The sequence below is a fragment of the Nelumbo lutea genome, chromosome 1, assembly GCF_056320005.1.
Source record: "Nelumbo lutea isolate HS-2025 chromosome 1, American lotus-T2T, whole genome shotgun sequence".
NCBI classification, from domain to species: Eukaryota; Viridiplantae; Streptophyta; class Magnoliopsida; order Proteales; family Nelumbonaceae; genus Nelumbo; species Nelumbo lutea.
The window spans coordinates 129192960-129216405 of NC_142684.1; the positions used below are offsets into that span (position 1 = coordinate 129192960).

The 23446-nt window shown below is 38.9% G+C and overlaps 1 protein-coding gene across 9 annotated transcripts in view; it reads right to left on the reverse strand.

Moving 5' to 3' along the window:
- LOC148877512 (serine/threonine-protein kinase EDR1-like) overlaps positions 1 to 22281 on the reverse strand; it is a 164759-nt gene extending 142478 nt beyond the window's left edge. For 3 of the 9 annotated variants that reach the window (XM_088942079.1, XM_088942076.1, XM_088942071.1), the window contains exons 1-4: positions 22039 to 22260; positions 20005 to 20044; positions 1358 to 1419; positions 445 to 841 (exon numbers count right to left, since the gene is read on the reverse strand). In XM_088942079.1, coding sequence (XP_088798205.1) covers positions 445 to 693 — 249 coding nt within the window. In that variant the 5' untranslated portion in view covers positions 694 to 841; positions 1358 to 1419; positions 20005 to 20044; positions 22039 to 22260. Of the gene's footprint in view, positions 1 to 444; positions 856 to 1357; positions 1420 to 10334; positions 10529 to 20004; positions 20045 to 22038 lie in introns of all 9 variants that reach the window. The other 6 variants (XM_088942073.1, XM_088942075.1, XM_088942072.1 and 3 more) reach the window with 6 other exon arrangements.
- Between the last annotated feature and the right edge of the window lie 1165 nt (positions 22282 to 23446).

The following is a 23446-nucleotide window of genomic DNA, read 5'->3' on the forward strand; positions in this document are numbered from 1 at the left end:
CAAAGTTTTTTCCAACCACTAGTCCATTTTATACTCAATTTAATACAAATCAATTATGTATTAAATTGATTTGTTGATTGACTTGAAAGGGGGTCTGAGAGAGCAAGTGTCAAGTTTGACAAACAGCAAAAATATAAAGATATCATATAAAGGCCAACAACAAAATGATTAACATACCAATAAAGAGCCACATTCAAGCTTAAGCATACAATCCAGATGTCCAAAGAGACTAAAAACTTCATACACATCTTAAATGAATAGAAACTTCATATCACTACAAAAGAATACATCTAACTCCTGTAAAACCAAAGCCAGAAAAATGCAATTGCATCACTTTAGAAAAAACAAACTACAACAAAATGGCTGCAGAAGAAAGAAAAACCAACAATTTGATGTTTAGTTATAAATGCGAACTTCTAATATGCATCAATAGCTAGCACTCACTGGAATGACAGAGTAGAACCCATTAGGAATTTTTCCAGAAAGCACTCCAGTAGTCCAGAGAATCTGCGAAGCTGTCTGATGTGACAACTCATCTTCCTCATGGTTACTATTTGATCCTCTCGTATTTAGGTTCTCTTCTTGAGAGGCCAGAGAAAGTGATTGTAGTTTTTCCATAAAATCTGAGGGCCAACCAGTAGCGTTAGAAGTCTCAGATTCTGACAGCCCTGCATCCTCTCGTGTCTCCTCCATCTCCTTGAAGACTTGCAATCTAAAACCATCTCGTCCCACTTCTCACCCAATTAAGGGCATTTTAAGTCTACAAAAAATTCTTGAATGACAGAAAAGAAGATAGCAAACTCCTTGAACTATGACTTCCTTGACCTTTAGGTCATATGACCTGCAAATTGAAGGCTGCTCAGATATTTATGAAACATCTGGGTACAAATTTTATTTGGTAAAATTTCATAACACATTTATATAGTGGCTAGGATTAGGATCTAATAACACAACTATTTCAAAAAGAAAAAGGAAAAGATTAAAGAACAAATTCTAGTGGCTCGAGAAATACACTATTGGCCCAGGGAAAAATGTCCAACAAAATAAAAGCTGCTTCTGAATCAGAAAGTTGATCTAGAAAGGACTGATTCCATCAGTTTCTCTTTTTTCTCTTTTATTGAACAACTGAGTGAATTCCCACTTTTTAAGGCCATAACTTTCCAATCTTTGCACCTTTAATACCCATTCTTAGAAAAATATTTTTCTTCTCAATAAGAAACTAATTTGTAGAGCTTCAGATAAAAACCCAATTAGCCTACCTTTTAGATTCTAAACGACACACATTACTAATCCATAGTTATAAGAAAGACAACAAAATAACATTAGGGCCACAGTAAGATTTAGAAGAAATTCCCACCTGAAAGACTGGTCGGATTTTTCCCCTGGAATAGACGCCAGTTCCAAACACATAATGCCAAACTGTAAACACAAAATAGATGAAATTATTAGGAACTGACCAACATGAATTCATACATAAGCTTCCTCATCCCAAGAAACATGGAATAGATTTATCCAACAACTACCAGAAAGAGTTTGACAATACATATATGCAGAACTTTCAATTTGGCAAATAGCTTAGCTAAGCAAGGTGTTCGAAGAACACATGTTTTGGGATCATTTGTAATTTTGTTTTGGATCAGCTTACTATAGCTGGTTTCTTTCACAACTTTTTGTTGTATCCATAATTTTTTTTCTAATGAATGAAATCATTTCAGAGTTGCAGATCAAAAAAAAAGTATATTTAAATTTTTAGCAACAAAAAGAAAAAGTTTTCTAAATTATCTACAAATGAACAATAAGTTAACAAAACAAAGCAATAGGAAAGCATATAGGGCAAAGGGGTCCCTTTTAATTGGTAGAAGGGCATTTTAGTGGTTTTGGTGTGGAATGTTTCTTTGCTTGTTGGTCTTTGATTTTCTTTTCCTTTTTTCAGAGCGTTTACTAAGCCCCATTGATATTTTACGGTTTATCATTATTTTAGGTGATTCAGATTATGATTCGTAATTTCGATATCGATGAACATTTCGCCATAATTGGAGATCTGGGGATCCTCCTCCAAATTGGGGCAGCTCTCTTTGGAAAGGCATCATGAAAAATCTTCCTGCATTCTTGGAAGGCGTCAGTTTTAAGGTTGGCAAAGGGCTGTCCAAGAGAAAGGAAGACACCCTCAAGGGAGGCTAGCATAGCGAGCTGTGAATGGAGTTCGTGCAGGCAGGTCAGTGGAGAAGATCCTTGAAGATAGAAGCAAAAAATCTCATGTTCGAAGAGATGAGAATCAAGGGGAAGGCAAGCCTGAAGGTAAGGGAAGCGGAAAAGGGCACAGTTTTGCTAGAAGGATTAGAAGTGATCGAGTGGCTAAGACAGTTCATAGCTGGAGCCTGTTCAAAAGTAAGCAGATAAACTGGCAGGACTGTAGTACATTAGAAGGGAGAAGATATGTTGTTGAATGTAAGAGAAATAGAAAAGGTTTCTTCATAGCTTTGGCTGAATTTTCTGGTAAGGGACGAAGGCAACTGGTGTGTCTACCAGCAGGAAAACAGAACCAAGGTTGGGGGGAAGTTGACTGGTTGCTCAAAGAGTTCTTAGTCCAAAGAGTAGCAAATGATAAAAAAGCCTCCATAAGGGAGGAGAAGCATATCTCAGCAACAGCAGGGTAGAACAAGGGCCAGTGGTCATGGCAAAAACAAAAGGCCAATGCAGAATGGTGGGAGGTCTAGAGAGAGAGTGGGATAGTAAGTTTGTGATACAAGCCAAGGAAAAGGTTAATGATTGGAGGAGGGTAGCTGATTTACTGGCAACCAGGTTGAAGCTGAAGAGTGTCTTCATAGTAACCCCCTTTGATAGCCGTAAAGCCATCCTAGATCCATTAGAGAATGATTTGGAAATATCAGCTATAAATGTTCAGGCTGATTTTGGATCATTCAGTCTTTAAATGGAATCCAACATCCAACTCCAAGGATTTTTTTGTCGAAGATGGTGTGGTGGTGCGTGTAATAGGCTTGCCATTTCATTTATGGAAACAAGAAAGAGCAGAGTCTATAGCTGTATTGTGTGGAGGAATCTTGAAAGGAGCTTTCTGGGGTGATCTTTACTCAATAGCAATCCTGTTAAGTGGTGTGAAGCCAAAAGACATTCCACGAAAGATAGAGGTACGAACAAAGGGGAGCTTTGTCTCTGTGTGGTTAACTTCCCCCACTGAAGCAGGGCTGTGGAAGGAATGTTTCACTAAAAAGGGCCAACAAGTTCTGGGAATCCAAAAAGTTTTGGGGCAGTTGGAAGGTCAAACCTGGAGAAAGCAAGATAAGGATATGACAAATGGCAGATCCTTTGCGCAGGTGGTGTCGGGGGAAACAGACAAAAACTTATCATTGGCGAAAGGGAGAGGGCTGAACAAGCAACCTCAGACAGGGAAGGTTGTTGGCTCGACCAATAAAACAGGGGGGCGTGGCTTTTTAAGAGGTCAAGTGGGACGAAAAGAATTAGAAAATGGGCCCAATCGAGTGGATCCCTTTTGTGGTGGGCCGGAGAAGGCAACTCAAGTAAAGGTCTTAAAGTTGGGTTCCTATAATCTTGAGCCCAAGGCCCATTACAAGACAGTTGGGCCGAGGGACACTTTTAAGTAAGCACGTGACTGGGAGGAGGGATGAGCTGATAGACGAGACTAAGCGTCTATCTTCTTCTACACCGACTCCCTCCTTTCAATCGAACAGATTAGGCGCAAAATCTCAAGACTCTCAGCCTCGAGGCTCTCTACAATGGATTCCATCCAACCTGGTGAACCGTCTTTCACCAGATAGGCGCAACCCGAGAAACATGAAGCCTAGTGATTTGAACAAAACAGGGTCTGAAGATTGGTTGTGTGAACAAAACAGCAGTGACGATTCTGATAGAGACGAAATGTTAAGTTTGGGAAGTCTGTCTCCGAAAAGCAACAATGAGTTACTTGAAATAGAAAGTTTGCATACAGAGCTGTTGTTTTTAGAGGAAGAGACTGAAGAGGTAGTTGACGGGAAGACTAGAAATGGTGAAGAAAATGGTTCTAAAGTTGTGAAAACTCCTCCTCCCTTCGTCAAGGGAGCTGAACCTGAGTCTAATGAATTACAGGATGTTGGTGGAGAGGGACAAGAATCGGGCGTGAGGATGGATGTGGGTATTCTAGTGTCGGAAACACAGAGAAAGGTTTTCCAAGTGGGTAGGTCGCCAGGAAGTGATTTTTTCACTATGTCTACTTCACAACCTTGTCCAAGAAAGGGAAAGGCCTTAAAACCATTTGTCACCTGTCAGCACTTCAATTCCAGTGTTTCTAGTCCTACCCCCGTCCTACCAGGTATGGGTGACAATTCTTTTATAGGTACTGACTTGTTTGCTATGCCTGTAACAGATATCCCAGCTTCCCATCCAGGAGGTTCTGATGCAAGAGAGAGGGTGATAGTGGAAGAAGGAGAGAGGGTGTTGGAAGGAAGTAGCAAGGGGGAGGCAGACAGAATTTGGGAGATGATTTCTACAATGATGGAGGAAAAAAAAAAAAGGAAGGACTCTTAGAAAGATGTTGTAGCCAAAATAAATGTGAGCAAGGTCAAATTCTTCCTCAGACATTGGATGGAAAGGATGGAGAAAAGAAAAAGAATGATTGTTATATTAGGAAGGGGGGGGGGGGGGGGGGGGGAGGAACAAAATGATGAGACTATGGCCTTTTCATGGGTTTTTTGCTTTGCTATGTTGTCTTGATGAAAATTATTAGCTGGAATGTAAGAGTGTTAGGGAGTGCAAGAAAGAGAAGGGTGAGGAGTTTTTGGAGATCTAGAGTTTTAGGTTGGAGCTTGTCTCCTTCTTTGGGGAGCCTCGAGGGGGATTGTAACACTGTGAAGGGAGGATGTAGTGGAAGTAGTGGAAGAATTGATAGGTAGATTCTCAGTTTCCATTAAGTGTAAGAATGTAGAGAATGGGTGTGTACGGGTCTTCACCAATGTTTATGGCCCTAATTCCTATAAAGAGAGGAATGAGATGTGGGAGGAACTATAATCAAGGGGCTATGGGATGGTCCTTGGTGCCTGGGCAGGGATTTTAATGTCATTAGATTCTCTGATGAAACCAGTAATCCCCAACAGGTAATTTCAACAAGCATGAGGAAATTTAATGGTTTTGTTGAAGAATGTGAATTGAAGGAAATACTCTGTTGCAAGCCAGTTACACATGGTCCAACCTCCAGGAAACCCCTTTGTGTTCGAAGCTGGACAGATTCTTATTTAACCTTGCCTGGGAGAATAGTTTGGAAAACTTGGTTGCTAGAGCGTTACCCAGGGTCACCTCCGATCACTGTCCTATCCAAATAGGTACTGAGTCATTTTCTATAGGACCCAAACCTTTTAGATTCAAAAATATGTGGCTCACCTATCCAGATTTTGTGAAAAAAGTGAAGGAATGGTGGGGTGAGGAGGAGAAGGGGGTAAGATGGAAGGGGATCAAGTTCCATAAGAAATTAAAAAGGTTGAGAGCCAAAATAAAAGAGTGGAATAGAGATCAGTTTGGTAGAATTGAGGAGCAAAAATTGTGCCTAATGTCTCACATAGAGAACTTGGATTTAAAGGAATCTCAAAATGGGCTGACCGAGGAGGACAGAGTGTTAAGGAGACAATTGAAAAAGGATTTGGAAGAGGTGTTATTGAGGGAAGAAATCAGTTGGAGACAAAAATCTAGACACAAGTGGATTAAGGAAGGCGATGGGAACACTAGATTCTTCCATGATTTGGCAAATGAGAGACGAAGAAAGAATCTTGTGACCAAGCTAGAGATGGGAGAGGAGGTAATTACCAACCAGGATGACATAGCCAGAAAATTTGTGGACCACTTCAAATCGATTTATAGAAGACCTTTGAGTGAGAGAGTGGTCATGGAAATGGTGGATTGGCCAAGAATTGAGGATGGAGTGGCAAGGTGGCTGGAAAGGGATTTTGAGGAAGAAGAGATTAAGAAAGTTGTTTTTCTAATGGATAGATCCAAGGCTTCGGGTCCAAATGGCTTTACGATGGGCTTTTATCAAGACTGTTGGGAGGTGGTGAAAGAGGATTTAGTTGAAGTCTTTAAGGAATTTGCAGACAATCACACTATAAGCCCTGGAATTAATGCCACCTTTTTGGCCCTGATACCTAAGAAGATTGATGCCAACCACCCAAAAGATTTCAGGCCTATTAGTTTGGTGACAAGCATCTATAAAATTCTGGCTAAAGTGCTCTCATTGAGGATCAAAATAGTCCTCCCTTCTATCATTAGTGAAACACAGGGGGCTTTCATTCAAGGGCGACAAATAACAGATCAGATCTTAATTGCGAATGAGTGTGTGGAGGAAATGAAAAGGTCTAGTAAGAGAGGATTCATTTGCAAATTGGATCTTGAAAAGGCCTATGATTTGGTGGACTAGAAGTTTCTATTAGAGGTTAAACTGTGGGTTTGGGGACAAGTGGTGTAATTGGATCTTTGGGTGTATTAGTACTTGTCACTACTCTATTCTGGTAAATGGTATGGTGAGGGATTTTTTTCCAGCTTGCAGGGGTGTCAGGCAAGGGGATCTACTCTCACCCTTCCTTTTTACCTTAGTAGCTGATGTGATTAGTAGGATCATTACTAAGGCTGACAGCGAAGATGCCATTAGAGGTTGGAGAATAGGGAGACACCAAGTTCCCGTCACCCACCTTCAGTTTGCAGATGACCTAATGATCTTTTGTGAAGGAGGTCTTAGGGAAAAGGTAGCAAACCTAAAGGAGCTAATAAAAGGTTTTGAAAGTATCTCTAACTTGAGAATAAATCTGGAAAAGAGCTGCATAGCGGGTATAAATTTGGAGGTAGGGGAGGTCGAGGCTATTGCGGAGTGTCTTGAGTGTTCCACTTCCATTTGGCCTATGTCATATTTAGGGCTTCCTTTAGGGGCAAATCCTAGGGAAAGTAGATTTTGGACCCCAGTGATAGAAAAGTTTGAGAAGAGATTAGCCTCATGGAAGAGGAATTATATCTCTTTGGGAAGGAGAATTACCCTAATAAGAGCTACCTTGGCTAACTTACCTACCTATTATTTGTCTATTTTTAGGATACCATTTAGGGAAGCTAGGAAACTGGAGAAGTTGATGAGAGATTTCTTATGGGAGCCGGGACAAGAAAAAAATGATCACTTGGCTAATTGGGAAATTGTGTGCAAAAGTAAAGAAGAGGGGGGTTTGGGACTTGGGAGGGTAACTAGAAAAAATCAAACCCTGTTAGGGAAATGGTTATGGCGATGGCCTTTGGAAAGAAAGAGATTGTGGCATGAGGTGGTGGGAAGCATTCATGGCAGGTCAGAGAATGGACGGGATGCTGGTGTATCAAGGCAAGCTAACCTAGCATCACCTTGGAAGGCTATTCACAACACCCTTCCTCAATTCCTCAATTTTATCAGGTATGAAGTTTGTTCTGGCAACTCTGTCCTTTTCTGGGAGGATATTTGGGTAGGAGACACACCGTTAAAGGATTTATTCCCTTCTCTTTTTTCTATTTCTTTGTACAAAAAAGAGGTGGTCTCAAAATTTCTCACCTTTGGGAACACCCTTAGATCCTACTTGGGATTTTGGGTTTCATAGAGGTCTTAGGGATGTTGAAATTGATTCTCTTTCTGCTTTGCTTGGTTGTCTTAATCAGGTTTGTTTGGATCCCTTCAAGCCAGATAAGAGGGTTTGGACTCCTAGACCCAATGGAACCTCCACTTGTGCTTCTTTCTTCAAGTCCATCTCTCAACTTTCTACTCACCAACCCTTTCCGTCAAAAGAAATTTAGTGTAGGCCTGTTCCCCCAAAAATTATGGCATTTTGTTGGGAAGTATTCCATGGGAAAGTTAACACTTTAGATAACCTACAAAAGAGAAGACCTTTCCTCTGTATTTCTCCTAATTGGTGTATCCTCTGTAGAGCTCACGGTGAGGATTGTTACCATTCATTAATATCTTGTCCCTTTTCTACAGACCTTTGGGCTTGGCTACTTTCGTTGTTTGGGGGTAGTTGGAGTCTAACAACAGAAGTTCACATGTTCTTCAACCATTCTACCTTTTATTGGCCTACAAAAATAGGGAGAATTATGTGGAGATGTGCTAGTGCTGCTTTGATTTGGACTCTTTGGGAATAAAGAATCTTAGAATTTTTCAAGAAAAGGAAAGGAGCAGCCAGGATTTGAAAGACTGTGTGTTAAATAGGGCAATACAATGGTTGAAGACCTTGGAAATCATATCGAAGTAGTAAGACAATTATCCAATCACCAATTCCCTACTAGTTCTTTTAGGAAAATATTTTTTAAAAATTATGACGATTTAAATGAAATATTGAAAATTTTTAATAATATTCTAAAATTTTAACTTATAAATATACAGTCTATCATTGATATCTGAAATATAGCTGACATATCAGCAAAATATCAGGGATATTTGGAAAAAAATTCCAGGAAGATTTCATATTTTCCCACCTAGCAAATGAGGATATTTGGGGATATATCGCCAAATGTCATCTATGTTGCAAACCATGATTCAGATTAATACTTGATATTTTGTCTTGTTTGGTATTATATGTAAAAAAACTTTAAATTGTTTATGCTTTCATCTCTATTTTATTTTGTCTTTACTGTGAAAGCGACATTCATCCTGTCCATTGTTTCTCCTCTACTCCATGGTGCTTCCCACTTCCTAGAGTCCCACATGGACTAGGAAAGGAACTTCACTTGAGCTGCTAATATTATATTGTATCCTCTTGTTATATGGTGTAGTGATACAGTGGACAAGACCTGGTATACTTGTGGTCCCATAAGTTCAGTCTTTTGTTGCTTATTTTCTGCTTTATGCTTGCTTTCTTGTACTGTTATAGGTAGCAGGGCATTTTTGTCCATTTACCTAATGTTATGTTAAACACATATAAATATTACTACTTAGGGAAGCAGTAATGTAACACTCCGCCCATTCCTCTCCTGTTCTTCTCTTTTCTTCTCTCTTCATTTCTCTTCTTCTTCCCTTCAATTTCTAGGTTACTTTTCAACATAAAAGCTCTGCTAACAGCAGTAACTTCAAGTTGGTATAGCTCAGGTTTAGTTCTGCTCGTGAATTTCATGTGAGCTCTTCCCAGCCGGCTACATGAGAATTTAATAGGGCTGAAGATTTAGTTCTCTTTGAGACCTGATTCTTGGAGATTGGTGGAGTTTGAAGCCTTGCCCAGGACACTTCTGTTCGTGGAGATTGCCCAGCAGTCAGGAAGAATCAGAGAAAACTTAATTTGAGGTGAGATTTAGGGTTTAAATCTCAGATTGAAGGTGCCGCCCAGAAGTTTCTGGGTAGTCTTTTCAACTCTCCTGAAGTTTGTAAAAGGAAATAGGGTTTTTTGAAATCTCTGTGAGGTGTGGCTGCCTTTTTTTGAAATCGACTGGATTGTTGTCCCTACTCTCAGCTTTTTTTATTCAAAAGGGGAGCCGAGTGTGTTTTTTTTCTTCTTTGTTGAGCTCAGCATGGAGCTCAGCATGGACTAATAACAACCCTTTTCAGATTACCACAATCAGGTTTGATGGTTCAAACTATTTGGAGTGGGCTCAATCTGCCATGATGGCCATTGGAGGAAGGGGAAAGAACATAATGTTATGTTAAACACATATAAATAATACTGCTTAGGGCGGCAGCATTGTAACATTCCACCCATTCCTCTCCTGTTCTTCTTCTATTTTCTTCTCTTTTATTCTCTCTTCTTTTCTCTTCTTCTTCCCTTCGATTTCTGGGTTACTTTTCAACCTAAAGGTATTGCTAACAGCAATAACTTCAAGTTGAGCAGAAAATAAGCAACAAAAGACTGAACTTATGGGACCACAAGTAAATATATCAGGTCAGGTCCACTATATCACTACATATGGTATAAGACATGTGGTAAGAGTGGCATTGGACCACTGCATGCATGCATGCACACACCAGGCCGGGATAGGTTGGGCTCACAAGTATGCAGCCCATTGCATTGTGTCGTATTGCACGTGTTTTCACTCTTGGGCAACCTTTTATTTTTTAAGCATTTATTCCTTATTTATTTTCATTAATCATGGATGAATTGACTAAACATATTCAAGAGAAAGTCCCATCGTGCTTTTTGTTTGTTGATGACATGGTACTAATCAAGGGATGGGAGATCCATCATATGGATGGCCGAACCCTACAGGAAGGTTGGGCGGAATTTTAAAAATTTGTTTACCCCCATCCGGGAATCCTATTCCCAATTTAGAAAACTGCATTTTCAAGGTTCGTTCTTGTAACCAAACCGGACCAAATTTGAAACCAAGATTAGGGAAGGATATACCTGATACGGAATCCACGCAAAAAGCTCCTCCCAACGTAAGTGTTCAAGCCCAAAGAGTGTACCAAATCCTCCCTCCACTAAAGATGACACAGCTTAGGATGAGGCAGGACTAGCAGGTAGTTCTTCATCAAGAGCTTGTGATTCTTCAGCAAGAATCGAATGGGGTAGTGAGCACAGCTTCAAAATTGTTTCTTCTAGCAAGAAACAATATCAATATCAAATCTTGATCAGATCCAAGAATTGGAGATCGAACGGGGTAGGGCGGCAAGAGCAGGAAGAAAAAGAACTAAAGGCAAGATCAGTCTAACTGAGTTATCTTCTGTAATGTTTGTGTATCTTTTTCAGGTCCGCCCTACTCTCTATTTATAGCCTTAAAGAGACAACCTCCTAATCTGATTAGGAGTCTCCTAATCCAAACATAAGTTCAGTCTTTTGTTACTTATTTGGATCTTGACTCTTTAAGGCTATAAATAGAGATAAGGATAACCCCTTATCTTATCTGCAGTTCAAGATCAACTTATTTCTAATCAAATTAGGAGTTTCCTGATCCAAATCTTTATTTGGATATGGACTCTTTAAGTGGATAAGAATTATCCTTTTATCCTTATCTACTGATCCAAACCCAGATCCGCCCCTATTTAATTAATCCAATTAACCCAGTTCGAAATGAGCTTTTCGGCCCATTATAGCTTCCAGGCTCACTTTCTTTTAATGTTGGCTAGCTTGGCTCTCTTTGTATGGCGTGGGACCCTAACATTGATCTACACATCAGCCACATGGGTTCAGCCTAACCTCTGTTATAAGGCCTAGCCGAATTCCCTACTGAATACAGTGAATCCCTGAGTCCATCACTATGGGCTCTTAATGGGCCCAACATTTACACTAAATGGTCCTTAGGTCCAACCATCTTATGAAGGCCCAATATCTGTGGGCAAATGCAAGATTAGCCCATTAGGTATAATCCTCAATGGTCTTACACTTAACCTCTCAGCCCTTAATGATCAAACACTGTCTGACAAGAGAGGACCTCTCCCTCGGCTGCAAGGTACAGTGCTACACTCTCTACTCACATGGATCCTGGGAATTAAAACATTTTACAAACATTTTGAAACCATAATATATATAAGTATATATCTATATAAACATATTTTGCAAAACCAAATTTCAAACACATTTGAAATCCACTGTTGGTAGTTTAGGTTTCCATCTGAGAGAGTGCATTTTCTCGATCATTCACTTTGTCCGACAAAGGGGCTGATCCTGTCACTATGATCACCCACTTAGATGAATTCTCGGACTGTCCCAACATACCCAGGTTTTGACCCCCTCTATGGATCTCACTGATTGGCACATTGAAAACAACCCAATCCGACACCTAGTGCAGTATCATAATCGAGTCTAGGGGTCAGGTGTAACATTCCAGTTTTGCCCATCTATCTCCAAGGTCCAGGGCAATACTGGAATTTTGGTCCAATTCAGGGTTTCAAGAAAACCCACACTGCATATACCTCAAGTCTCACCCTAGCAGCTGAGACAAGCCACCCACCAACTTGGTAATACACCAATGTCAGCCTTGACAGGATAAATCTCCCCAAATCTATCCAACGGCTGTGAAGATTCTAAACAAACACGAGTCTCATATGTGTCCAGTTTAAGGGTATTACACGATTCTAAACAATAAATGTCATAATGTACATCATGATGATTGGAGCTAAGGGCATACAATGTCTAACAACTAATTGATGAACTAATGAAGATTTAAATGAAAAATTAGATCCATATTTAGTAAAGTGAAAAGTCCGGAAGAGATAGTGCAGTGTGTAGTTAGTAAATTGCTTCCCTAGATTTCTGTCAATCCAGAATTCAAACATCTGAATGTATTAGTTGCTTAGGTCTCAGTCTATTTGGTGTCTGTAATTGGTGTTGATTTCTGTCCTGTCTCTTTCTAGACAGGTTTCTGCTTGTATCTTCAATATTTTTCAATAAAATTACCTTACCCTTTCTAAAAAAATAGATCTATGGACAAATACCTAAGAACAAGAGGTTTTGAAAATTAAGTAGGACTAAAACAAAATTTATGCAATGTTAATTTAACAATAAGAGAAGTGCACATCAAGGTATACTTAGGACCGAGAGATAACTAAATGTGACCTCTTCTATTACCTTGGTTCAATAATTCATAAGAAAAGAGAGATTAAGAAGGATATCGCCAACAGAGTTAAAGTAGGATGAGCAAAATGGGGGTTGCATCCGGAATCGTATGTGATAGGCAAATACCACTTTGGTTAAAAGGAAAAAAAAATGGATCAGTAACTCAAAGAATTTTATTAGATCTTAAAATGAGAATAGTACAACAAGAAGTTGTTAGAAATAACATCCATTACAGCAAAGAATCCCACCACCCAACTAACATTGAGACCAAAACAAACAATGTCTATTCACTCCTTGATTAGCTAATCCATCCGCCAACCCATTAGCATACCCCTTCTTTTTTCAGCCAGCCAATGACTACTTTTGAGTCCCCTTCTACCATCAATCTTGTAATCCCCATTTCCTTAGCTTTTTTCACCTCAACAACAGCCATGAACTCAACTTTCATTGAACCACCCTTCTCAATAGGCCCCAAAAACAAGTCACAAATGTTCCCACTCCTATCCCTAATCACTCCTCCAATTCCAAAGGGCCCCGGATTACCAAAACTACTTCCATCAAAGTTAAGTTTCATCCAACCTTTACTTGGGGGCCCAAACCTCCAGGACCTTTTGATTCCTAGAAGAAGAAAGGGAAATCAACCCCCAGTTTTGAAATAAGTCTTCCACTGAGAAATCAGAGAATAGTTTCAAAGTCTTCACCCAATGAGCAACTCTAACTGTAACAGTCTCCAAGATTACTTACTTGCTTCTCTCTTTATCCTCAAAGATTCTTAAGTTCCTTTCCTCCCAAACAGTCCACACAATAGCTTCTCTGGCACACTTCCACAAAATTCTGTGTCTTCTTTTTGTACTTCTTATAAAGAATGGGCTAAAGAGACTTTCCAAACTAACAGGAGGGATCCTCCTACAACCAAAGAGAGAAGAACCATTCCCAAATATAACAAACAAAAGGACAGGAAATTAAGAGATGGAAAGCACTGTCACCATTCAACTTTACACAAAATGCACCAATTTGGTCTTTTCTTTTGCAACAAACCACTCATGTTGATGCTCTCATGGTAAACTTCCCAACAGAAAGCACCAACTTTTGGGGGGATAGGGGCACACCAAACTTCTTTTACAGTGAAGGAATGGGATGGGGTAAAGGCCACTAGTGAAGAGAAAAAGGATTTACAAGTAAACGACCCAAAGGGACTGAGATACCACACCCATCTATCTTCCCCAAATTCATAAAAAAACCAGGTTATCCAAGATATTCAAAAGGCTATAGACACTGAAGGGATTTCAAACTCTCTCAGGTTTCTTACAAACCCCAAGTTCCAACCCTCCACAGAGGAAGAAGACCCAGAGAAATCAGACGTAAGGTTTTCTTTAAGGCTTATAGAGCGTGCAAAGAAGGGAACGCAACTTTCAAAGGGAGATCCCTAGCCCACACGTCTTCCTAGAATATGGTCCTATTATCAGAATCCAAGTCATACCTGATGTGCTCAAGGAATTGAGGAAGAATACCATTAATTACTTACTTTCCACAGTGTAGCTTGGTTGGCTCTTTGCAGAACAGCAGCATCCCAACCGTTCCTAGAAAGCCCATGAATACTTGAAACCAACTTTATGCCACAACCTATCATTCTACAAGGGGAAGCACCACAACCACCTACTTAAAAGAGCAAAGGTTTTTCTTCCTTACATTTCCTAACCCCAACCCACCCACTTCTTTCCTTTTTACCACCTCCCACCTAATCAAATGATCTTTTCTTCCATCTCTTGGCTCCCACAAGAAGTCTCTCATCAAATTTTCTATTCTCCTCACAACTACTTGAGGCATCTTAAAGACAGACATGAAATAGATAGGGAGGTTAGCCAAGGTGGACTTGATCAATGTAATTCTCCCCCCCTAAAGAGATGTAATTCCTCTTTCATCCAGCAAGCCTTTTCTCAATTCTCTCCACCACAAGGTTCCAAAAGCTGACAAACCTCGGATTTCCACCAAGAGGTAAACCTAAATATTTTAAAGGCTACACACCCTAGAATCTCCACAAATGAGCCCAACTCCTCTTCAAAAACATTTATACCCACCACCGCACTCTTATACCCATCACTGCCATGGAACTCTTTAAACACTCCAAGGATATCTGGTTAAATGATCTCCCAACAATCCTGATAAAAGGCCATTGTAAAACCATCAGAGCCCAGAGCCTTAGATCTATCCAGGGTAAAAATTGCTTCCTTGATTTCATCTTCCCCAAACCTCTTTTCTAAAAATTGGGTTTGGGAGGCATCACTATATTCCCAATTCAGCCCTTCAACTGACCATCTTTCACTTAGAGGCCTTAAATAAATTGATTTAAAGTGATCTGCAAAAGCCTTAGCTATCTCTACTTGACTTGTAATTTCCCTGCCATCAATTTCTAAACAAGAGATAAGATTTTTCCTTCTTCTACCATTAGAAATTGCATGAAAATACTTGGTGCTTCCATCTCCCTCCTTAATCCATTTCTCCCTCAATTTTTGTTTTCAACTTATTTCTTCCCTTAACAGAGTTTCTTGGAGTTCCTTCTTCAACTTTAGGCTTAAACTTCTGTCTTCCTCTCTCAATAACCTTTTTGATTCCCTTCTATCTATGTCCTCAATTTGCAAAATTAGATTGGCCTTCTCCTCCAATCTACCAAAAACCAGCTTATTCCATTCTTTAATTTTTGCCATCAGCTTTTGTAACTTTTTCATAAATTTCTGCCCCTCCCATTGCATCCCCTGTTGTTGTTCACTCCAACACTCCACTCTTTGTCTGAAATCAAGAAGTGTAAGCCACATGTTCTTAAACCTAAAAGAGGCAAGGCACCAACCACTCCTTGTTGAAAACACATATCGACCAATGGTCAAAAGTAATTCTCAGCAAAGTTTTCCCTAATAAACCACCCCAATGTTCTTCCCAATCAACTGAGACTAAAATCTGTACAAATTAGAGTAAATCGGATTAGCTTGAATATTGGACAAGTAAATCTAGATTGCCCCAGTGGTATGTCTCTCAAGTCAAAGGTATCAATAAAATTATTGAATTTCCTCATGCAGATTATTACCCTCTGCCTAGTACTGTTCATTTTTTCCGCATATCTTACCACTAAAATCTCCACCAACAAACCATGGCCCTTCCCATGAACCCCCATATCAACCAACTCTTCCCACATCAGGTTTCTTTCTCTATAAGAATTGGGACCATAAACATTTGTTAAAACCCATTCAAACCCATCCTGGGCAATTTTCAGTTTAAGCGACACAATGAAATTCCCTATTAGTTCCTCTGAGCATTGAACTACCTCCTCCTTCCAAACAGTTAATATACCCCCGGAAGCACCCCAAGAAGGAAACTCCACCTTAATTCTCTTTCACCCCAAAAGCCTCTAACCCATCTCCTATCCAGCTCAAGGATTTTAGACTCTTGGATTAGAAGATTATCTGGCTTTTCTTTTCTTAGAAGTTCCCTAATTGTTCTCCTCTTTGTTGCATTCCCTAACCCCCTTACATTCCAACTGATAATTTTCATTTCAGCATTTGAAAATACTACCCTATCCTCCTTTCTTCCTATAAACCCCTTTCCTTCTACCTCCCCTTGCACTGAATTCCTTATCCCCTTCCACATTACTAATTAACTTCTCCACTTCATTCATCTTCCCCCCCGCCTTCCCCTTCCCTATCCTCACATATGCCTGTGTTTCCTTGGGTGTTTTAACTTCTAAGCCCATTTTAGTGGCTAAAACGAAAATTTTATAAAACAATTTTAATGCCAGCAATGTTGTGTGGAGCAAAGTCTTGGGCGGTCAAGAAACAAGATGTCCAGAAAACAAGTATAGCTATGGCAGAAATGAAAATGATGAGATGGAAGAGTGGAAAAACTAGAAAGGACAGGGTCAGAAACGAAATTTCAAAAGAACCTAGGAGAAGCTCCAGTAGATGAAATGAGGGAAAGTAGATTAAGATGGTTGGGTGGCATGTAGAGAAGACCATCTACGGTACCCATAAGAAGTGATCTATTACAAGTTGTAGGTACTAGAAGAGCTAGGCTTAAGGTGGTACGAAATGATTTAAGGGCTCATAATTTATCAATGAAAATGGCACTAAACAAAACAGAATCGCAAAAGTAAGGGTCATGTAGCTAACCCCATATAGTTGGAACAAGGATTAAATGATGACGACAACGACGACGACGACGACGATGATGATGATGATGAATTGTTCGATCCAATTTTCACTAAAGCTTTCCATGAAAGAGTTATATTCGATCACTTTTGCTAACCAACTCAACTTACCAAATTCAATTTGATTGTTGCTTCTCTTTAGTGTTACAATGTTATAGAAGTAGCAATGGCTGACAAAAAGGGAGACATTACAAAAGTGACTACTCATCCAACTTTCCAACAAAGCAGCTATAAAAACTACCATGGTTCACAATATTGGTGATATTTGGTGAAATATCTCCAAGATCCCCCCCCCCCCCATTTTTCTATGGACAACACAAAATATTCTAAAAATCTATTTTTTTCTTAATACCTCTCTTATATTGATGATATTTCCAATTACATTGATAAATATGCATTTAAGATTTAATATTTCATAGGATCATTGAAACTTTCCTATATTTCATCAAAACCAACATTTTTTTATGAAAATCTCTTCCTAAAAGATCAAATGGGGATTCAGTGATTGGATTATTGACTCGATATTCATATTCTGATATGATTCACTAACTAAATCACTATAATACAAATGAGAAAAAAAAGGCATGCAACTACAAAAAAGGATTCTCAATCTGATCAAAATATATAGTAACAAAAGAGACAAGATTTTTTGTAAGATAAATAAAAAATAAAAAAGATTACATAAAAGGTGATAAGCATACATAAACACGAGAACATTGCTAAAATACTATGAGGGAGACAGAGTGATACTAATAAGGATCTTAATCTTCTCATAATTGATATAAACAACTGTTTACTATGGTTCTTTGAGCCTTAAATATGCAATTACACTATTCCCAACAATTCCATGTTTTAATAAATCCATATTTATAGAAATTTTCCTTGATGCCTTTAGATTTTCTAAATATCTTAGAGAAATTATCAAGAAAACTGTGAGGAAGTTGCCTTGCTTGAAACTCTTCAGAAGGTTCAGTTGATCCCACCAGGGAATGATGAAAGTATGTTGAGTCCTAATGCTAACGATATTTCCTCTTGTGTTTCATTTTTCAAACATTTCACCCAATCCCTACCACTAATCATTTTCCAGTTGAAACCTTTTGGGGCAGTCCTATCCCTCCCAAGGTAAAAGTGTTTTATTGGGATTTGGGAAGCTGCAAATCAAACTAATAACAGTTATGTAAAGCTTCAAAAGAAACAGACAAACTGATGTGTCTCATCTCATGTGTATGTTTTATGCTTGAGAAGCAGGGAAGACACAAACATCTTCTTTGGCATTGTCATTGTGCTACTAAGATTTAGAACCATTTTGACATTCTGGTGGGAGAAAGCTTGGTGGCTCCATCAAAGGAAATAGGGTTGATTAATACCAATATTTAGACTTGTAACACTCAAAGACAAATGATTCTATGCCATGGTACAAGGGCAGCACTGATTTGGGGTTTGTGGAATGACAGAATACAAGAATTTTTTAAGAGGCTGAGAGATTGATTGACCTTATTATAGTAAAGATAGCTCATTGGGCCTTGGTTAGTGAGGAATTCCAAGGAGCCAACATAAATGATCTTCTCAGAGGATGGTCAATAATTGCCAAACATCAAAACAAGCATCAGCAAAGGCAGAAATTAGGGAATCATCCAGCTATAGGCAGATTATCTCAATTTCAATGGCTACAGTCTTGGTAATCCAGGACAGTCTGGTGTGGAGGTTGTAGTAAGAGATCATAACAGCAACACTGTGCTAACTTTTCTGGACCAATTAGACAAGGTAATGCTGTGAGGGCAGAATTAATGGCTCTAAACTAAAGTCTAGATCTGATGAGCAGAAATGGTATGAAGTTTGTTGAAGTGCAAGGTGATTGTCAAACCATAATTTTGTGGATGAAGAAACAAGGGGAGGTCCCATAGAGATTCATACTTTTGGTTAGAAAGGCACAAAGCCTGGGTAACAATTTCAACAGATTGCTCAACTGGATTCCTAGGAGTGCAAATGTTTCCGCTGACTCCTTATCAAGAGCAGGAGCTGTAAGGGATCATATGGAATGGGGTATACCAGGGACAGGAGTTAAGTTTAATACATTCAAACTATCTGTACTCTTTTGGCCTGCTGCCTTTGAGGGCAATTAGGATAGCAAAATATCCCCGAAGTTGCCCCATCTCTACATGGCGTAATGTCTATTGATATCAAAATTGCAAACCATGACAACTGCAACCCCACCAATGGACGGCACAGATATCAACAACCACTCTTTCTTGATGAGTTGATGGCTAACAGGACCATAGACAGGATAATTTCTTGGTCATCATGTCACAAGTGTCTTATAAGCAGAACTACCAACTTTTTTTTTCTCTTTTTATTTTGAGAATCTTTTTGTAACTGGTCAAGGTTTGATTTCATAGTGTAAAGTGATTAGATTGTATATTCCTGATATACAGCTTTTAGTTGTATAGGGGCTTTCTTTTTTATTTAAATACATACATTCATACTTTACCTTTCTCAAAAATAAATAAACTACCCTTCCTCTGCTTATTTTCATGTTTTCCTTCAAATCAAGCATGCATATCAGACTGGATTTGCCGCTTTGGGTTGTCAGTGCACGCATCACTAGAGCTTAGAGCTGTTGTATCCCTAGAGGCTGATCATTGGATTCCTTTGTACCACCAGATAAGTTCCCAGAGACAGAAAAATCAGTCTTAAGGACAACAGGCGCTGGCCACACCTCAGCTATTACCAATGAGTTCTTATTTTAATCTATTAGATTCAGTTCTGGAATATTAAGATCTGCCATTGCTTTTTCAGTTATATCATTGTTGCCATATTTCTGCTTCTATCGGCTTTGTTCCTCTTACAAGACTAATCCTAGCTCCAAAAAATAAATAAACTGAGGTTCTCAACAGAATTAGATGGTAGCAACATAGCAGGTGATTGCTGATGGATGTTGCTCTTTTTATGTTCTCGTGGTCAAATCTTGTAGGCTCTAATGTCATTTGCTGGAGGTGGTTGTCCTTTTGCTCATTTGTTTGGTTTTTGATCTATAGGTTTTATAGGCATTATCATTGTTCTGTATCTTTACCTTTTCCTTTTGTTGGGCTGATTACTACATTTTCTTGTATGGTTTACTTCTTTTCCAATAATTCTACTGTCTATTAGAAGAGTTTAAAGGTTAGCTAGGAGCCACTTAAAATTATGGATTTCCAATCCAAGAGGATAGTAATAACATGTGACTTAAATTCTGATGACCTTGAAAGAAAGAGTGGGGGAGAGAGGAAGAGACCAAAATCATATTCATGTTTAAAAAAGGAGGAAAAAACCCATTATTGAGCTTACCACTGTAGATCATCACACAGTATGCAGCTTCACATGCAAACTGCAGGACAGTCAATCATTTTTACATGTATTAGTACATGAATCCACGCCAGCATATCAATAAGATAAGGAGAGATAGACAGACAGGGAAATGCAGATGAAAATGCACAAGTAACCTACACTACTCACGCAAATCATACTCTTATGCCTTCTCAACAAGAAGCTATAATTTAAAACTTTGGTTTCTTCCCAAATAAGATTAGGAAAATATGGTCAAAATAAGAAGAGAGAAAGAAGAAGGTTTCTTGAATCTGGAACAGCACAAAACCAAGAAAAGAACAATTTCTTTATGAACAATCAAGTATGGAAATCCAATAAGCAAAAGGAATAGGAAATAACAATTTTTGGAGGACAAATAAAAAAGAAATTTTCATTAAATAAAAAACAGTGTACAAAGAAATGGGAAATAACAATAATAGACTGCCAGGATTAATACATGGAAGTTATTCATATGGAGAGGCACAGATTAATGGCATTCCTTCCTGCCTTCAACCAAACATCAGGGACAAATGTAAAGGTGCAATTTGGGTGGACATTGGTTGACAATTTGTTAAAATCTGAACGGACCCATCCCAAAAGACTCGACCTGATGCAGTGTAAATTCTTCAAAGTGGGTAGCCAATCAGTAACTCTAGACAAATGTCTCCTCAAAAGTGGTTGTCCACCTTATTCCAAACGCCTCAATGGTCATGTCCAAATAATTTGACCCCAAGGATTCAATATGACAAATCCTAACCTTAAAATGCCAGGCCTGAGCCACCAAATACTTTAGTAAGTCGTACCAGATTGACATAGAAGTTTTACAATGGATAAAAAGGTGAGAGGTGATCTCACTAACTCTATGCAAAAGATAAGGAAATTCACATAATCGTTCACTTCATATGCATTCTAAACTACTCTTTTTGAAGCAAAAGCACCACTTTGGATGGGAACAAAGCTCCCCTAGATGAAGCTAGTCATGAGATAAAGAGACACAAAAGCACGAAGAAGGAAAATATATGTTGTTCAAAAGTAACTTCTCTTTTCCCATTTTGTATTTAAAAATAATTTATTATTGCAGCATTAAAAGGCAATTATGTTTCCCAAGAGAATCTTCTCCAGCCTCAAACACCTTTTACTTCTCCGGCCTCTTTCTCTCTCTGTCAGTCCCAACTACATTTATAGATTTGGTATTCTCTAGTTTTCCTTCCTCACCTTCCCGTAGTCCTCCCCTTTTTGTAGTGTTTGTGAAACAGGCTTTTTTTATGTAAAATGTATTATCATATTATCATAAACCCCTTTAGAGTGGTCTGGCATCAAACAAGCACCTCCAGAGTCTTAGAATCCCAACTCAAAAAGTTCTCTGGGCCCAAATAAAAGCTCGGCAAAAGCTATCTTGAAATACACCACAGAAATAGAAATTGCTGAACCTTCCTATAATGGTCAAACAACTTCTCCAGTACCTACATTTGCAATTTACTTAGAGAATTCCACTGCTCCACTTTCTTTGCTTCACGCCGTGGTTTTTAACTCTCTATTTAATAGCTTCCAGCCTTCAAAATTTCTTAAAATCCCAAAACAAAAGGAAAATAATAATCAAATAAATATTATTTCAGATTACTTAGATTTCTTGACACCGACAAGATTCATCACAAGCCTCCACACGCTCCACAGTCCACTTCAATGAACCAGTAATCTCGCACACAAATTCCATTTCCACATTCTCTCCAAATACTAAGAACTGCAAAAAGCATTTCTTCTCAGCTTCCAACAATAACACTTAATAACAATTACCCGTTCTCCGCCCCTCCCACAAGCACAACCATCAGAAAATGCCAAAATCTTATTCTCCCGAAAGCCAAATTCCCAATCAAAGACCAAATAATTCAAATCATTCATTCCACAACTGAATTTGCTCATCGAACACAACCCATAAAGAAGAAGCGATCGATCACAAAAGCAACAAATGGAACAATAACCGAACAAATAAATAGTACAGAGAAGAATAAAACTCACCTGCAGATCCAAGTATTTGAGTCTCCGCTTTCTACGAATCACAACAGTTCAATATTGCCAAATCCTCATAAACCCAGTTCTCCGTCTGAATCCAAGCTCAGACCTAAAAACCAATTCATGCAAATAAAATTTACCAAGAACTCAAGAAAGGATGAAAAGAAAGAGTCCAAACGAGAAATTGGAATGAAAAAATGAAAATGGCTTCCAGTTACAGGGGAGAGAGAGAGAGAGAGAGGAAAGAGCGGGTATTTATAGAAGACTCGATTTTTATTGGTAATTACATATTTCATTTATTTCCTGAACGAGCCGTGTATTAAAGAAGTTGGAGCGAGTTGTCGGCAGGATAGATCTTACGTGTCTCACTTTTTGTCCACGTGACAAATTTCCTGACCAATGACCAATCAGCTATTGATAGCCAATTTGCCATCAAACAGCCATTCAATTTCTGGACAACCGTGTATGAAAGATTGTTGCTTCTGATTGAGGACTCAGAATTGTCACGTGCTTGGGGAGGACGATCGGACGAAGGGGCTTCACCCAGTCTCCGACAGCCAGCTGTCGGCTCGGTGGCTCACCCACATCCACAACTTCACTCGCGTGACTGCGTGAGCCCTTCTCTTTTTTCCCAACTTTTTATTTATTTTATTTGTATTTCTCCTTAAACCCAACCATTATAAAAATTAAAAAAAAATAAGAAATAAAAAAAAATAAACACCAAAAGTACAGAGTCTAGTGTGATGATACACCAAAAGTGTCCTACCAACATAAATATGTCTTTTTTATAAGCATTTGCTAGGTTGTATCATAGGGAAAGGCAAAAAGATACACCAGCACCTATGCTTTAACCCTAGGTCATCCGGTTCCTTTCTTGCTACCTTGGTTTAATTACCATGATTTATCCAAGTCAAATTTCTGATTATTAGATAGAATATTCATTTTTTATGTAATTAAGAATTAATCGCGGTCGATGCGAACCATTTGCTTACGTGGCTTCATTCCAAACCGTTGGGTTTACAAGAGCAAGGGGATCTTGATCGGTTGTTGATACTTGATAGATATGGGATCGGATATTTGTAGGGGAGAATCAGAAGGGAGTGTTGGTATTTACCAAGCAAAAGGTTTGAGTAGGTCTGCCGAATGGAAATCTAATGGTAGGTTTTTGTCATGTTAGGAATTGATGGTGTTAGTGATACGGGGTTGATGGATTGCAAGTTGCAGAGACAGGACAAGTTGGATGGGATATGGATCATGAGAGGTTAGGTTATGCAGCTCCTCTTTTTGAGAGGGGAAAAAGTTGATTTGAGATGGAATTCATCTACCACGCTAAAGCTCAAATATTCTTTGGAGATTGCAAAGTTGTATGTGAAATGCAAAGACAGGAAGGAGTTATCATGATGAACATAAGGTT